The 18,138-nt window shown below is 40.4% G+C and overlaps 1 protein-coding gene across 1 annotated transcript; it reads left to right on the top strand.

The window, feature by feature from the left end:
- Window positions 1-525: 525 nt before the first annotated feature.
- Window positions 526-17,481, top strand: LOC310932950 (fibronectin type III domain-containing protein 4-like; the record flags this gene model as incomplete). The annotated part of the gene is made up of 7 exons (XM_083896365.1): window positions 526-610; window positions 10,009-10,124; window positions 14,054-14,155; window positions 14,878-14,980; window positions 15,077-15,166; window positions 15,892-16,055; window positions 17,440-17,481. The coding sequence occupies 7 exons, from the start codon at window positions 526-528 to the stop codon at window positions 17,479-17,481; spliced, it is 702 nt and encodes a 233-aa protein (XP_083752491.1).
- Between the last annotated feature and the right edge of the window lie 657 nt (window positions 17,482-18,138).

The following is an 18,138-nucleotide window of genomic DNA, read 5'->3' as shown; positions in this document are numbered from 1 at the left end:
TCTCCCCCCCCCCCCCCCCTCGCTCTCCTTCACTGGAATGACAGCAGACCAGCCTGAGCGCTGTCCGCGGTGCTGAAACACCATCTCCCGCTGGCATTTGACGCAGAACAGAGGGAGCTCTCAGGCACGCACACACACACGCAGCACCGAGGAGGAGAAGAGTCGGGGAGAGTCCGACTACCTGTTTGCTTCTCCTGGCAGTGGCGGCTGCATTCCTGCAGCGCAGAGGAACTGCCTCAGGAGAGATTAGAATCCAGCGACGCAAAAAAACCCACTGACCCACTTTGTTCAAGTTGGGAATCCAAGCAGCGCAGAGTATCATGTCAGTGCCGCGCATGTTGTGACATTGTTCCTGGCTGCGTTACAAGGAGATGAAGGTGAAGGGAGGAGAGGGAGCAGCGGTGACTCGATCTGCTGCTGCCGCCGCTGCATCTGCTGCTGCCGCCGCCGCTGCTGGGAAAGTACAACCAGGGAGAGAGTTGAGGAAGAGGAGGTGCTGAAGAAGCCAGAAAAAAGGAGAAGGTTATGATCGCATTTCTTCACCTGGACCTCGGGCTGCTGCTGCCCCTGCTGATGGCCTGCTGGCAATCACCAGGGATGGTCGGAGCAAGTAAGTCTCAATCCTAACCCTTAAAACAATCTAAAATAGCTTCTGAGTGTTCGCAAAATGTTAAAGATCACTAAGTCACACATGCAAAAATATCCTTTTTATATCAAAATGTAAATAAGGTCGAATATTTTTACCTAAAATAGAGTCAGTTAGGTAAACTTCAAACTCTCAAAAAAATGTTGGCCTCTTGCATCTTTTATTGTTATCTGGGAATTCTGAGTCAGCATTTACACCTAAGTACACAATAAATAGAATTTATCCTTTTTCACTCGGTGCACTTTTGGTTGCTGTCAGGCTTGTGCTTTTTTGACAGATGTCAGCTTTTCCTCTGGATTTTCATGTTAATTTTGCCGACTGAGTGTCGGAAAAACCTGAACAAAAAAGACGATTGTGATTTGATTTTTTCATATTAATATGAGCAACATATATGCAATTTTTATGGCTTTGTTAAAATGCAAACTACTTGCTTTCCTCAAATAGAAAAGAAAACCCCCAGGCTGCAGCTTTTAAAAAGTATATTGTCTGATATTTTTGTACAAAGTTTAAGTGGGTATTTACTCAATAATTTGGCAAAAAATACACTTTAGAGTCTATTAATTCAACACAGTTCACCTTGAAACACCTGAATGATGACACAAGGTAGTTTTATAATTGTAAGTGAACCACACACCACTCATTTCCAATGTGACATTTTTGTCAGTTTTCCATGATTTCCTTTGCCACTGTTGCCTGAAATGCTTCGTAAAACCAGGGTTTTCTCAAACAAGTTTTGCAGCAAAACTTTTTTAGGCCAAAAATATCATAAGACCAACTCGTCATAAAGATATGGAAAAGCTAAAAATAGAAAAATACTTTATCATAAGGATCTTTTCCCACTTTGGTTCAAAGTAGAGACTTTTTCTTAAGGAACCAGTTTCAGTGAAACATGATTTACTGAGAATCAATGAAATGGTAATTCTCGTCCTGACTGTAACTTGTTTTGCAGATTTTTTTTTTTTAAGTTTTTTTTTTCTCTTTTTAATTTTGCTTCTAAATTATCACCTCATTTTTTCACCTGTCAGCTTCCTGCTGCGTCAGACGCATGAGTCAGTCTTTGAAAATCAGATATGCTGGCATCCTCGACTGCTTCGGTGCTTTTCTACTTTGGCGACTGTTTCTAAGGATCTTTATCAGGATCAGGATTCATTATTCAGGTGTTTCAAAGTAAACCATGTCAAAAATAATCAGTCTTATACACCTAATCTACCTAATTATTAAGAACAAAACAAAACAGAATTGACTTTTATAAAAAAGTTTTTTCCTTCACATTTGTTTTTTAGCTTATATATTATATTATATAAAAAAAATATATATATTTTTAAATTTACTGTGCAAAAGCATCAAATAAAAGTACAAAATACATCAGAATTGTACATCCAAACATTCAACATTTTTAAATATTTCCCAATACTTTTTCCCACAGAAAATTAAAAGAACATATAGCACAGGGCTGCAACTGTATCACACAATGTTAGAAAAATTAACGATTTGGATCTGCTTTTATTTTGAAATGTGAGTAAGCTCTCTTATAATGTGCACAAAGTGGCAAATAAAACCTTGGATCATGCAGCTGGAACAAAGATGCAGCCACGAAAAGGCCGTTAAAAAACAAGGTCTTTAAACACTTAAAAAAAAAGACATGAATTGTTTCCTCCAGTGAAAGGTGGTTATCATTTATATAACAAAAGCCTATTTTTCTTCATCATCCAGAGTGTGAGGTCCACGACAGCAGCAGTGATTTACATCAACACATCTGTTTATTTAAAGTGAGTCACTGTTGCACACTTTTATACCTTATCTATCAGGTAGACAAACAGCCGCTGTAAAACTGTCAGAGCCACAACTGAGCGTCTATCAGGGGATTAGAATTTCAAAATAACCCCCCTCCCACCACCACCATTCAACCTGTGGCCTGTTTAATTAGCTGTAGTGGGAAACGCACTGGCATGGAAATCATCCCAACCTCTGCTCAGAAACGCTCCACTTACAGAAGGTTTTGTGTTGAGTGTACCCATTCAGCATTCCTCGACTCGGCTGGAGAATCTATTTACAACTTATTGATTTGGCAAAATGAAATCTGCATTTCACAGTACGTTTGCCCACGTGGTCTTGAACTTATCCGCTTGCATTGCAAAAAAACCATGTGGTCTTTGAGAGAGATTTGAATAAAGCTTACGTTGCTTCAATCTGGATTTTCATTCATGAAAAGCAGCAACTCTTGTTGTTTTTTATTGGTTTAAACTCGGTTTGAATTTGAGACACCATGTCGCTTTTTTAATCAGTTTAACTTTAAATTTGCTTTTTTTCCAACAAGAATTTGATTAATAGATACTTTATTGATCCCCAAGGGGAAATTCACCTTTTATTGTAATTATCTTCACCAGGTTAACCCTTTACAGGGCACATGGAAATGTGATATTGGAGGATATATAACGAGACCTTTTTTTTTCAAAGTTGTTTATTTTCATGACGAAAATCAAGGTCTATGAAGGCACCATATCTGGCTCCTTCTCTGTGGTAAAAAGAAATCCAAAGAGAGTTTATACAGGAATATACGAGAAAATATTATTTTAGAACATTATAGAGCATTTTAGAACAGTGTTTCCCAATCCTGATCCTTGGGGACCCCTGTCCTGCCAGATCTTTTCACAATTATTTTTTTTCTTCTGGTTTACAATAGAGTGAACTTAAAAGTGGGTCAACATACAGAGATTTTTGGTTAACACTGCCTTTTAACACGGCTTTTAAATATTTACAAGCTAAATTATTTGGTGTTTCATTAACAACAACATTTCTCAGGAGAAAATTGATCTGTACATAAGTCCCTGGTTCAGCATGCTCTGATTTGCCTCAGTTGAGAGTAATGGCAAAGATATACAACATTATGAGTGACTGCTTTGATTTTCTATCTCTGCAGGCAGTAATGAGTTGCGTTATCACCTGCGATAAAGCCTGCTGTGCTGTTGTCAACTTGAAATGCTTTTCTATGACGTATCTTAATATTCTATTTCATCAGGAGGTCCATTTGTGCAGCTCAAAAGGTGGATTTTGTCAGTTAAATCTAGAATTATATCACCATTCTACAAAAGTTGGCAATAAAATGAATGGGATGTTGTAAAAGTGCTTTGGAAAATGGAATAAACAGGGGCAGATGCAACAACTTTGTGATGAATTTCGCTTGCACAGACACTTTTCAGATATTTAAAAATTGAACACACCGCCGACGCTACACCAGCACTTTCTCCTTTGCATAAATATGGTCTCTGTCCCCGGTTTAACATTTGGACCTTGAATGTAAACTTTCAAGGACACGACGTGCCTTTAGACCAGTAGGAAAATCTGTTTGGACCCAGGTGGTCCTGCACCTTTATGTTAAGATACAACCTAAAGGAAAAAAAAACTGTACATTTTCCTATCCTGGAATTTATCCTGCATGGATTTGTGGAAAAGAGTTTAAAGAAGAAGGCTGAACCTTTCTTCTCAGCACAGGATCAGTTGAGGATCATACAAATGCAGCCACATGAGATCTTAATTGAAAAGAGCAGGGCAAAGTGTTGCTTTATTCATGCAGGCAAGGACTTTCTCTCTCTCTCTCTCTCTCTCTCTCTCTCGCTCTGCTGATTGTTGATTGTCATCATTTATTCTCTTTCTCACTTGGATTTTCTCCAGAAACATGGCACTTTAAATGAGTCCTGGCTCTTTCAGATTTGCAACATCACTTTCTTTTTTTCTATCTTTCTCTCTTTTTTGTTGCTCAGAAATTCAGCCTGGCTCACTTTGATGTTTTTCGTTGGACTTAAGTCAACTCGTCAGGCCAAGAGCAAATTAAAGTTTTCAGCCTGTTGATATTTGGGTCCAGTTTAAAACTGCTGTTGCATAAAACTGTAACGTGCCAGGACTTTTCATGTAAAAAATAATTGACCACTGCTGGATTTTGATATAACAGACGATGATACAACTGAATAATCACAGTATCCTACTCAGAATTTGCTACAACTGCTACGTTAACCTTAAACATCAAGGCCAACGGCGGGAGTGTCAGCGATGAGTATTTACAACGGGGGGGGTAAAAATAAACAATAAATAGTTGTTTAAATACACTTTTCATTTATAAACATGTATGTGTATCTAGTAATGTTATGTGTCTGTCCAGGTACAAATCTTCTTCGTTTAGTGTAACTGTATTGTATTGTCCTCTCTCTCACTCACCTCTCGGCCCACTTCTTGGCATGTCTCAATATCAGGCAATGGGCAGACTTGGCTTCAGAAGATAATTCATACTTCCAACACACGTTATAGTATGTGTGTCAGAGAGGATTCGATATGAGTTCATATGGTTCTTTGAAACTTCAGTGCAGCTGGAGTTTTGTTTACATGGACCGGACAAAAAAATACTAAATTATTTCAAATAAACATGAATATGAGGTTAAAAACAACCAAACAAGGCATAGAATTACTGCTACAAGATGTAAATGACCAAATAAATAAAAGAAAAACTACCACGCACTCAAAATTACGAAAAATTAATTTAAACCAACTGCTAAAATGAGGGAAAACGGCAAAGAAAACCTTGTTATTTTACATTATTAGGGTTTTGGGCCTACATAGAATAGGTGGCCGGGGTCCAGGGTCCCACATTCTCATAATGTGATCATGATCCTGCTGTATCTGAATCAGCATGCGCAGCTTGTTCCTGGATCTATCGCTTTCACAGAGAGCCATTCATCACAGAGAGTGGTAGGGAGCCATTAGCCAGATTAGGCCGTCAAACTCTATCAGCAAACTGTTACTTTGCCATAATTTACAGTCAGCAGTGCAGCTCCAGTCACACCGCACGTCACAGACGACTCCACTCTGCGGGGAACAGTGTAAACAATGGCGGCCATGACAATTGTTTTTGTGTCGATGGAGGCTGCGGCCGTCCCTGGTGTTGCTATAGGGACTGTAGAGAATAGTTCAAGGGTTTGGCAATGTGTTTTGGTAGGAACGTTTGTCCCTCTCTAAGTAAGTGTTTTCCAAAAAAATAATACAATTTACAGAAAACCTCACTGTTTCTTAAAGAAAAACTGACTTTAGCCACTTAACAAAAGGCTCAACTAATACAATATCTCACCAATAGTTTCTATTGCTAACGTTTTAATACCGCTCACTCTCTCACACCACAGTCTATAGAGAAAATCTGCTTTGTTGACACTGAATATACTGTAAAGTGGTAAAAGATAGAAATATGTATCTCTGAAAAGTGGCTGAACACATATCACTGAGAATAGATGGATAAGACTGATCTAGTGCATAAAGGACACACAATGACAAACAGGAACAGTGTTTCTGCCCCTTTACATAAATCCAAACCCAAATTTCATCATCTAATCAATATATATACATTCTTCTCGTCCTCCTACTTCAGGTTTTCCCACCCCCTTTTCTCCATTACTCTCTATTTTTTGCCACTCCCGTTCATCTCACTTCACCGTCTCCTCTCAAAAGATAAAAAATCTCATCATCAATTGATATTTGCACAAGATAATTGCTCTCTGCTCTTGTCCTCTGTCATATTCCTGTCATCTTTTATCCTCCTCTCTCTCTAAGGTTTTTTTCTTTTCTTTTTTTACTCCATATCTCGCCTGTGTAATGTAATTGCATGGAGTCTATTCTCTCTCTCAGTGCGTGTGCACTTCATTGCATCCATGGCAGATGAAAGCATTTGGGATTTAGCGGGCGTAACAAGACGGGAGTTCAAGGGAATCTCGGCTGACGCTTGGCAGAGATGAGGGAACGTGGTTTCGAATGGAGTGTGTTTGTGGAGGAGTTGCGTGGGATTACTGTGCATTTGTCTTCTGCATGTCTACACTCCTGTAGCACAGTGTGCAGAATCCATGAGGCCAAGAGTCCATGGACACATTCAGACATAATTGCATAAAGCCAGCTCCAAACATTTACGCTTCTTTTCTACTTTTGATAAGAAGAACTCATTCTTAGGCCGATGCCCTTTGGGTTGAACTGGAATGCCAACACTGTTGAGCCAGGTATCACAGCAAATTTGGCATTCACCACAAAGCTTTCCAGGAAGTTGACCCCTGCACGTGTTCATCAGAGAGTTCCTGGGGATTTCACTCCCTTAACAAAATCCTCACCTAATTAAATCTAGTAACTCAGGGGTATCAGTAACTTCCAAGTATCATATTTTGTGACACCAGTGTTTAAAGTCCCTTGTTCAGATTGAGTTTAAGTGGCATAAATGTGAACCAAATGAGGCAGCACTAGACCCAGCAGCTCCTGTGTTGTCTCTATGGACTTTGGTGGAGAGAAGAAAATTAAGCAAACGCATTCACGCTAAACTCCAATAAATTGTCATTCTGACATTCAGAAATGGAAACCGACCTTCACTTCTTTATTGGACAACTGTGGCTATAGTTTCTACACCCACAGGAGCAGGAAATGGACCAGAATGCATTGCAGCTAGAGGACAGGCTTGATGTGAGACATGAACGCTGCTGTTTCTCAGCTCAAAAACCTCCCACCTCCTTATTTTTTCACTTGGTTCTCACCACCTACACACGCAGGATGCAAGAGGTTGAGAAGAAACCTCCAGTGCAGGCTGTCTTATGGTCACTGGTGATCTCGTCATGACGGTTAAAGAAAGTGTGTTGTTTTTTTCCGTTTGTTTTTTTATCAAAACAGTTTTGGCAGAGCGATTGGTGGAAGTCTGGCTTCCATAAACCGTGAGATAGAGCTTCACATTCACACTCATTCTCCACCGAATGCAGGCTTTTGCTTTTAATTTTTAAATCTTTTTGCCAGACTGTCGGAGTCACTGTCACTGCTGCCGCCTCCGCTGGCCTGGAAACTAGTTTTCTGTCCGTATTTCCGTAGCAAAAAATAGGTGATACTGTCTCTTTGTTGTTTGTTTTAAATGTCACTGCTTCAAAGCAGCTAGGACCCAGGTGTTGTTTGCTGACAATGGCAGAAATTGTACGATTCTGGGCTAGAATAGGGTTTATGTTTGCTAAGAAATCAGTATTTGTTTTGATGGGTGCCAATGAAATTTCTGCAAGCACAGTTTCCTTTGGTCCTATTTGTAGTTTGGTGCATTTCTTCCTTCTTTCCCTTTCCTTTTGCAGGTCAGCTGATTTTTGGTTAAGTAATAAAATCACGATACTAAAACATCACCATGTGATGCACACCCAAAAAAATCCCTTTTGCGAGCAGATATATGAATATACTTTATATTCTTCTTATGATCTACAGTATGTATCGCTCTAAATGGCCCTCTATGCTCAATAGCTTGCTATCTATGTGATCACTTGTTTAATTCAATCATTTCTTATCTCTTTTTATTCTTACGAAGCATTTGAGTTTTCTTTGTGTAAAAGGTGCTTTATTAAGTACATTTATGAGCATTTAAGCTTTAAGAAACACTAATATTAAGAGTTTAAGAAACACTAATCCCATTATCTTTATGATTAATTGAGAATGTAACTGGCGCATTAATGGATGATGAAAGCATACATTAGCAGAGTCGATCGGCCCGGTGCACTGCAGCCGTTTTGCCATGTTTCAGGTGTTACAGACCCCATTAACGACGGCTCTGTCCGGTGCATATACATCGAGACGGTGACACGAGGTGAACTAACGTGTGTGCTGAAACAGAGGAAGATCATTCAGTCATTCCCTCATTAAGACTTGAGATTTTCCCTCTGTGTGCTATATAAATAGCCGCAGTGCAAAATGCCCATTTGAAATGACTAAATATATGATCTAATCCAGGAAAAAAGTTAGGTAATCTGTCATTGTTATTGTCCTTTTTTTTAAATAAAATAAATAATATAATTGAAAATATATTCCAGCTATTGACTGTAATAAGCCATGGTGAAAAAAACCTTTTTAATGTAATGCATTTTTATTTTCTCTTTTAGTCTTGATGTCCTAATTGGCTGACGTGCAGGCTTTCAAACACACACACGCACACGCACACACACACACACGCGCACACACACACACACACACACACACACACACACACACACACACACACACACACACACACACACACACACACACACACACACACACCCACCCACACCCTTCTCACTGTATTAATTGGTTTCTGTAGCTACAGGATGTGATAGAACTGTGAGTGCTCTTTATGTCCAGTACTAAAGATGATGAAGAAGTTGGATGGACTGAACTCATCATTAAGTTCCTGACTCGCTGTATAAATCCAGTTATTGATTCCTGTTTCTTTCTTTCACATTCACTTTCGTTCCTTGTTGTCTCTTTATCATTTTATGTCTCTGTCTTTTTTAGCTCTTTGTGTCTTTTGTGCTTCTGTCTTTATGTTTTTTCCACATTGGTCTTCTGTCGGGGCCACATCGTTGGTGTAGTGAGGAGAAGTTCTGTTTTTCTGTACAATCATCTAAATCTTCATTCTTCTCTTGCTGCCTTACTGTTTCATTCACACTACATCGTTTACATTTAAGCATTTAGCAGATGCTTTTTATCCAAAGTGACTTACAAGAAGTTACTTAGAAGAAGTGTTGAACAGAATTCCACTAGTGCAGAAGGAGATTGTGCAGGGAAGGGGTTAAGGACAGACGATTCTCTTGGAAGAGCTGGGTCTTCACGAGCAGTGCACTCTTCTGCACTCTCACCCTCCATCAGTCCACTCTTTCATTAATGGTGTGTTCTTTTCTTTTTGCCAGTGTTTCTTATTTTCCCTTCTCTATGTGAAAATGTGCGTGTCTTATAATTCCCTCCCTGGCACATGTTTCACCGCTGGTTAATGATTTGACCAAAATCAATCTCACTCTTACGGAACGTCATCATTGTAGTCAGAAAAATCATTAATGAGAGCCATCAACTGTCCAGTACAGTGTGTGTGTTCATTTAATTGACCTTTTAACCAGCACCAAGTGACAAAGACTGAGGAGATGGCCATGACGTCTTCTCCACAGTCTTTCTCAAGGACACTTGGACAAGACATGGGAGTGTGTGTCTCTGTGTCTGTGTCTGTGTCTGTGTCTGTGTCTGTGTCTGTGTGTGTGTGTGATTATCTTTTAATTGGTCACTGGTTTAAATATGTCTAACGTAATTGTACTCAAGAGGGCAAAAAAGCAGATTTATGAAAATGGTTTGGTTTATTGAGATATATGCATTTTACACACGTTAATATTGTGATCATGATTATTTCTGATTTATTATGCAGCCCTTTTAGGTATTTAATTAATTTCCAGGAACCTGTCATATGTCCTTACGTTTTTGTCTGATTCATTTGACGTGGACACATTCACTGACCGTCCCTTACAACTAATGTTCCCCCCCTCTCTCTCTCTGTGTGTGTGTGTGTGTGTGTTCAATAGCGGTACCAGCAGCCCCCGTGAACGTATCAGTGACCCAGCTGAGGGCACACTCAGCCATGGTGACCTGGAACGTCCCTCTGGGAGATACCGTCATTGGATACGCCATCTCGCAGCAGGTATGTGTCATCGCTGCGTTCTGTCAGCTCTGCAGCTGAGCTCAAAGATCACTTTTAATTTAATGGTTTAATCCACTAAAAAAAACAAAAAACTAATTCCTCTGTCTCCTCATTAAACTCAGTCAATCTGCCTTGCGTCAAGTCTGATCCAACCTTCTCCTCCTCTGGTTCAAGGCCAATTAATTTTTCAGGGATACAAACTGAAGGGATTTCAATTATGAATCAACTGCTCAGAAAGCTTCTGTACTGCTGTGCTTCAGGCCAACAGCGAACAGCTTTTATTGATAATGAATTATGTATTTCCTTTTTCGATCAGTTTTTTTTTGATCTCTCAAGGAAATTATTGTTTACTTTTACTTACTGCCCCGTCCTGTTGTGTTCAGGGTTTTTTTTTCTTTTTAAAGTGCTGCATCATTCGCGAGGCAAGTGAACAGTCAGCATTCTGCTCTGAGGCGCGTTCACTCATGATGGGTCGGTCTTTAAATAAATGACAGACGAGTCTGGACCACGGTCTAAGCTTCAAGCTACTTCAACCGTTTTCCAGTGTTCACTCTAATCTGAATGATATTAAAGCTAAACTCGTAATAAGGATCTGAACAAATCAAATTGCTGATGAGTTTTGAGCTTTATTGAACTTCAGGGCTGTCCACACAAAAACAAGTCCTGTTGAATCTGCTTAAATGTTCATTTTTCATTGTTGTCTTCATGGCATCGCGGACCCTTGTATACTCATGTGTCAGGGTCCTGTCGTGTTCCACTTCTATGGTACAAGTCTGGATGCAGGGATAAGGACGCATTCCTACCAAAGAAGAAGAGAACAAAAATACAGCTCCCTCGGACACGCCTGTCACTAAATACACCAGACTCCTCTGTTAAAGATTGAGATTTTAGACATTTCCCTGGTAGTTGTTGATTAACCCACATTTTTAGGATTGTTAAGTATTTTTAACCGATCTACAGTTTGGCATTGCTCGGCTTGCGGGACGTCTCTTCTTGTGACTTCACTCTGATCAATCAGTGGCCGGCAGTCTGGCAACGTCACGCACAGTACCGCCTTAGCTCGCTTGGAGCCTCGCCACAGCAGGGACTAAAAAAAGTACCTGTAACAAGTACTGTGCTCGTGGAAACCCAACTTAACCATGACGCGCTGAGCCAGTGGAAACCCGCCATTTGTCTCTTCTTTGTCTCGTGCAATTACAAATGTTAACAAATGTTTTTTTTATGCTGATGTAAGAGCGATTAAAACGCACCAGTCACATTACTACAGTAAGCAGTAATGACAAACAGTGAAGCCAACTGCTTTCAGCCCATGAAAGGATTAGAACCTCATGGAATTATTGAGAACATAACACGAGTAGAAATCAAAAAAAGACTGTTTCGATTGATCATTTAGCTCTAAATTACTTTAAAGGACACTATTAATTATAATTACGTGTATCTGAACTCCCTTTTTCTTCCAGTCGACTCAACTGTATTCACAAATGCAGACCTGCAGAAATGCCACATGTGCCCCCCCCCCCCCCCCCCCCCGCCTGTGTCACTCTCTCATATTAATTCTGCTCATGTTTTTGCCAAGTTGCACTTGTTTGTCGCGTCATCTCCGGCTGCAAACTCAGCTTGGGCTCAGTCTAATCACTCCCACAGTTTGGCAAAAAGGAGGAGCAGACATTAGCTTAGCTCTAAAGTGGGAGTTGTCTCCATTAGTGAAAATGATTTGGCTGGGGCCCCGTCTCTCCAGAGGAACATCTACAGTGGTTATGATGCCAAATAAGTCTACCTTATTTCCTCCTTCCCTCTTTTTTTCTCCTACCTTTTCTTTTTAAAGTCATGTCACGTCTCCGGAATCCATCAACCCCCGTGGCATTTTCTTGAAAACACAAGATGGGATGAGATGTTAAATATCGTCTTCCGTAACCTCGGAGAGCACTTATGTAAAAATCTTACTCAAATATTAATCAGGGAGGAGAGGACATCTGGAGGTGTGAGCAGGAAGATGCAAGAGGGCTTAACTCAGTCTGAAGAGGAAGAAAACGATGTGGGATTATGACATCATCTTTAGTTAGTAGAGTATTGGTTGTCTCCATGAAAACACTCGGTGTTATATCATCCAGTAGCTTTTACATTCACACACAGGCCTGTCTGTCACTGTTTAAAGCACAGATTATCTTAATTCTAACCCTGCCTGTGATTCCATTGCTTCAGTAGATTATTTCATGAACAGAATTTTCTGAAGCCTTGTCTTCATGAATAATAATCACAATCATAATAAAATGTGCACAAAGCGCTGCTTCACTCACCTGAAAGTGGAGTTTCAAATCCCAGAGCACCTGCTGCCGACAGTCACACACAAACACACACTCGGCAAGTAACCTAGTTTTAAACTGTCTATCTGAAATAATCCTTATTCTCATGCACAGATCCCAAACTAAAAAGAATAATTGATGTTCGCAGACATAAATCCATGCTGATTCTGCAGTAGATTGTCTGTTCTTAAACTGTAGGATTGCTAAAATAAGTTAGGATAAGATCTGGTTGAGCTCCAGTCATGCTCCCTCTTTTTCTGTCAGTGGTACTGCAGCGTCACAGCAGGTGTCTGCTCGTCTTTCTCTTCTTCTTTAACTTAATTTTCTCATTTTTGGGAATTTAAAATGAAGTGTCATAGTCTTTCATGCCTCAAAAATCCTGTACTAACAAAAGCAAAAGTTTTAATTCTTTATTTCATTTATTGTAGGGATGGGAATCGGTATCAGTCGGATATTGGTCAAAATAACTGGATTGGATATTGGACAGATGAATAAATGTAAACTTATGTCTTTGAAAAGCCACAAAATGTGTTGTTAACAGCTTCATAGTTCCTAAATAGTCACAAATGACAATGAATAATATCAGAGTTGGTAGATACTCCAGTTATCGTTATCGGACACAAAAAAGTGCCATCGAGACAGGCATGTTATTATATTTATTGTAGTTTAAAGGTTTTACACTTAATGACTGTGACTTATTGTTTTGGGCCATAACATACAACCACAGTCCTCATATGCCTACATCCTGGATTTAAGACAGGAAACACTCTCCACTGTGCATCAAGGGATTTTCTCTGTGTAATATACAGGTGTTGAAAAAATACTGCACCACTTGTTTTTTCTTGCTGACCACACCTCATTTGAAGTCCAATACAGCCACAGGCAGCAGGATTTATGATTAAAGACTGCATTAGCGAGAACGTTGAGAAATGGAAAAGTGTTTAGATCTGTCACTGTGCAAAAACAGGCCTGCACAGCGTTTTTTGGCTTGGTGCTGATCCCATTAACTTAAAAAGGTGATGATGTGTCAGTGATGTTTCTGTCTCCCAGTTGCCAAAAAGAATATATAGGTCATAGTGGGGTTTAAGTTTGTATGGGACTTTTATGAATCTATCATAGTATGATTCAGGGTCCAAAACAGGGATGCAGTGGTCAGAGTGCTGAGTGGGAAGCTTTGACTGAAGCCAAAATCACCTCAAACAACCTCAGCATGGCAATTTTCCAACCGTTATCTCCCCTGAGGGAGACTAATATTCACGCACAAAAACTATTCAGGTGATATTTGTTCACGGATTTGCCTCTTTTTTTTTTGCACCAGCAGAGCATCTGATTCTTGCCTGTGAGCATAGATTGCTGGTGTTACCTCCTCGCCTGCAGGCCTCATTTAACCACAGTGGGTCAGTCAGAGTCTGAGCTGAATTTTTATGAGGAAGCTGCTTTAAACGTGGGGCAAATGTATTTGCATTTGTATCATGCAGTGGAAATGGTGCAACTGTTTTACATTTTAAAAAAACAACAAAAACAAACATGCACATAGTGGAAATGGCTAGTAATGAGCATCTGAATGCAGACACGGGTTTAAATACAACTATCACTAATTGTGTGTCTATTGTGTTACGTCTCCAGAGGCAGGATGGCTTGATGCAGCGCTCCATCCGAGAGGTGAACACGTCCAGCCGCTGGTGTGTGCTGTGGGACCTGGACGAGAACACACACTACAGTGTCCAGGTGACACATCGACACACAAACATATACAGTTCATGTGTCCTACCTAAATAGAAATGAGGAGGAATCAGTAATTGTTTTATATTTTACTTGCATTCACATAAAACAGAGGGAAGCTGATAACCTCCGAGCTTTGGAAATGACTCTCCAGCTTTTTTCATCTGTTATGTTTGGAGCTTCGATCGTGCTCCTTTGTTTAAAGATCCAGTGATGATCCAGGATGGCAGCCAAAAAACACCAAATAAACACCATTTGGTTGCACTCTCGCATGCCAGTGTCTTAATGACAAGCTGGGAATGCACTCTGCGTATTTGAGTGTATAGTCTGATAATATACACTCACTGGCCACTTTATTAGGTACATATTAATCAGGGAGCAATTCAAAGCATTCATTCATAAACGCGTGGTGAAGACGAGCACCTGAAGTTCAATGATAATGAGGAAGAAAGGTGATTTAAGTGACTCTGAACATGTTGTTTTGATCTACTGGGATTATCAACTGTAGAGTTTATTTCCAAAAAAAGAGAAAACATCCAGTGAGCTTAAAAATGATTAATAATAATGGCAACAGCAACTCAAATAATCAAAATGTTAAGCCTTGAAGCAGAAGGTAACAAAGGACCACAATGTGTGCTGTGTACCAGTGAGTGTATATCTGCACCTGAGCTTCATTATTTATGGATTATACTTTTAAGCTATATTTGTGTTCGCTCTGGTGTTTTCAGGTGCAGTCCGTCGGGGTGCATGGAGACAGCCAACCCAGCCGTGCCGTCCACTTCAGGACTCTGGAGAGAAGCGACCATTATCCAGCCGGAGTCCTTGATCACCGTAAACCAACACACACACACACACACACATAATTGTCAGTTTCTCCGTTGTCATCTGTGGGAAACTTTTTGATGACGAGTCATCTTTTATCCTCAGATGAACCAGCGATGGAAGGTCTGGGTATGACCCCTCACCTACAGACAGGAGAGCTGCTCATTATCACCACTGTGCTGCTGCTGTGGGCAGGTCAGTTGTGTTCATCACAGGAACACAAACAACCACACACATTCATGAGGGGAACCAAAGATTGTCCTTACAGAAAATGATATTCAGTGCTGTAAGAAAATTCCCATCTCGGTTATAGAAAATTATAATGTGTGGAGGTCTATAAACGCCACTGCATACAGTATTACACCTGTTACAGAGCTGCAACGCTCGTGTGCAGTCATTTTACTTTCCGTTCACTATCAAATAAGTAATCAATGTCCAAACATATGATGTCCTTTTAAATATAATGCATTTATTTACATCACAGGTGCACAGGTACGCTTCAGATCCACATTACTTTCTATTATACAACGTTGGTGAATTAGGATAAAAACCATACACATACATGAGCACGCTTAGTAAAAAGATATGCCTCCTCCACACACCTGAGGATAATGAATGACCTCCTTTATTATGCCCTTTCAAACCGAATGCCCCCCTCTGGTGGCTCAACAAAAGAACTACATAATGCCTCCAACAGCTCGTCTTATTTTGCTACAGACGGTTTTTATTTTAAAGCGCTGTTTTCAGACAAAATGAATGTAGTTCAACACCCACAGATTTACAGAACATGTATTTTTTGTGTCTCTTTGTGGTCAATATTTGGGGAGATTTGTGTCACTGAGGTTGTTTTCTTTGGCCTCAGCCTCTTCGCTAACCCATTGATTTACACACACACTCTCGACTTTGACTTTCCTCCCCAGCCGTCATCGCCCTGTTCTGCCGACAGTACGACATCATCAAAGACAACGACTCCAATGGCACCAAGGAGAAAGCCAAGAGGCCACTGGTCCACGCCTCCCCCTACTACAACCCTTCTGCCGGCAGCTCGCCCGTCTACCACAACGGCGCCGTACGCAGCAGCAGGGTGACTCTTTCTCCCCAAACCTCTGAGCCTCATTTACAAAACTCTTAAGGTTTCTCTGTTTTGTTTTGAGTCTTTTTTTTTTTTTTTTTCTCCTGATAACCAGGAATACCTTGTTTTCCTCTGAAGGGTCTTTTGTAGCTACATCAGAGATCTCCTAGCAACAAGAACTGCTGCGGCTGCTGCTACTCTTGCTAAATATAAAACGGCTTGGCTGGAAACGGAGATGCTCTGCATCTTTGCATAATCGGTATAAAAAAAATGAAAAAACAAGAGCAACGTAGATTTGGTGATTTGATTCACACCAATATAGTAATGTTGTGATATTGGGATACAATAAGCAATTGGAGATATTCATTTCTGCATGAATGGCACACATTTTCTGTATATGCATTATTAAACCGTGTATTGTAGAGTCGAATGGCCTAAAGCAGAGGTCTCAAACTTGCGGCCCACTACTTAAAATGTTTGTTTTCTGCATCATGAATATGTCACAAATATGGTTATTGTGAACTACATATTGTTCCATGTCAAAGTTAACACGTTTATTTTGAAATAATGATGAAAAATGATCACAAGTGTCGTTATTATGACAGAATATCATCATATAATTTTAAACCCTTGCCCGTACCCCTTTTCCCCACACAGATGGATTTTTTTTTTCCTCCTGACCAGACTTGAAGCTCGTTTGGCCCCCAGTTCATTTGAGTTTGAGACTCCTGGCCTAAAGCCTGATGCTAACTCGTGGTTGAAGGCTTCATTAGAACACGAAACCACTCTGAACTCGGAATTTCAAACTTAGAAACCCCAAGTTAGGATCCCAAGGTGGCTGCCTCCACACAAACACCGCTATTTTTACCGTTAATAGCATGTCTTCTATCACACACACATATATAGCACTATTCTGCAGCACAAAAGTGACTTTATTGATATAATATGGTGTGGGAGTGGATGTTTTCGATGCACTTTTAGAAGCAAAATCCATCAATAACCCCCGTAGCTTTGGTTGCCCCAGCAACTGCAAAACACAATTCACCAGACAAGATTGATTTTTTTTTTCTTTTCTGGCTGCCTTCACAAAAAGAAGTCCCGACTTCATTCTCCAACGTTTTTGTCACGCACAATTCAATTAAGCGAGAGCATTAGCTGAGCCTGAACCCGAGTCGTTCAGCGCCTCCAAAGTCCATCTGTCACATGTGAGCGGGACAGCTCACTGATTAGCAGATACATCATTTGACAGTGCACATGGAGTACGACGTGGCACGTGGCGGCTGCATGTGATTGTGAGCCACACTCTCTCTCTCTCTCCTGCTGGAGTGTGAGTCATGTTCATGTATATGACCCACTGTCTCTCTCTCTCTCTCTCTGACTCATGTTCTTCTTCCAGCTCCACAGAGCCTCCTCCTCCATCAGCATCATTAGAGTCTGAGTTTGGATGTTGGCTGGAAAGACTCGCCGCACAGAGCTCAGGTGGAGTCGGCAGTGTGTTGTGACAGCAGGCGGTGTTTGCCAGAGGGATGGAGAGACTCTTATTCAGTGTAGAATACAAAAAGCACTCCATGTAACTGGGATTCCAATCAAGCCAGAGTTACATTGTGGATAAAGTGGGTGACGACTGCCATCTAGTGGCAGAAGACGGTGGTGTACAAAATATTTCCTTCTCTCTGATGTCAAAGACGACATGTTCATATTTGCCAGCATGTCAGCCAAATCCTGTTCAGCTCACATTAACACATCCTCGTGTGTCTGTGGACATTTGATTGTCTCTCTCTGCTTGGTTCTCGGTTTTTAGATCACGTTCGAGACCAGTGATTAGTACTAACATCCCCCCCAAAAAAGAATGTATAATATGTAATTACACGTGTAGATAAACTGAAGGCAGGTGCATTTATGTAATTTAAGTGTGATTTGGATGTGTTTTTGATGGTTGATTTAGAGCAGACGGAACTTTAACTTGCAGTTTTGTTTGTGTTTACACATGCAATTCAGGCAAATTCTTTGTTTAGTTTGGGATGAATTAGACACAGAGCTCATCAGTTGACTGTGCCCAATGCTAACCCTTGTGATTGTATGTTTGTTGGACAGA

This window comes from Microchirus variegatus (assembly GCF_963457635.1).
Source record: "Microchirus variegatus genome assembly, chromosome: 1".
Taxonomy (NCBI): Eukaryota; Metazoa; Chordata; class Actinopteri; order Pleuronectiformes; family Soleidae; genus Microchirus; species Microchirus variegatus.
Note: the sequence above shows the minus strand (reverse complement) of the source record. Positions and strands in the feature narration are given on the sequence as shown.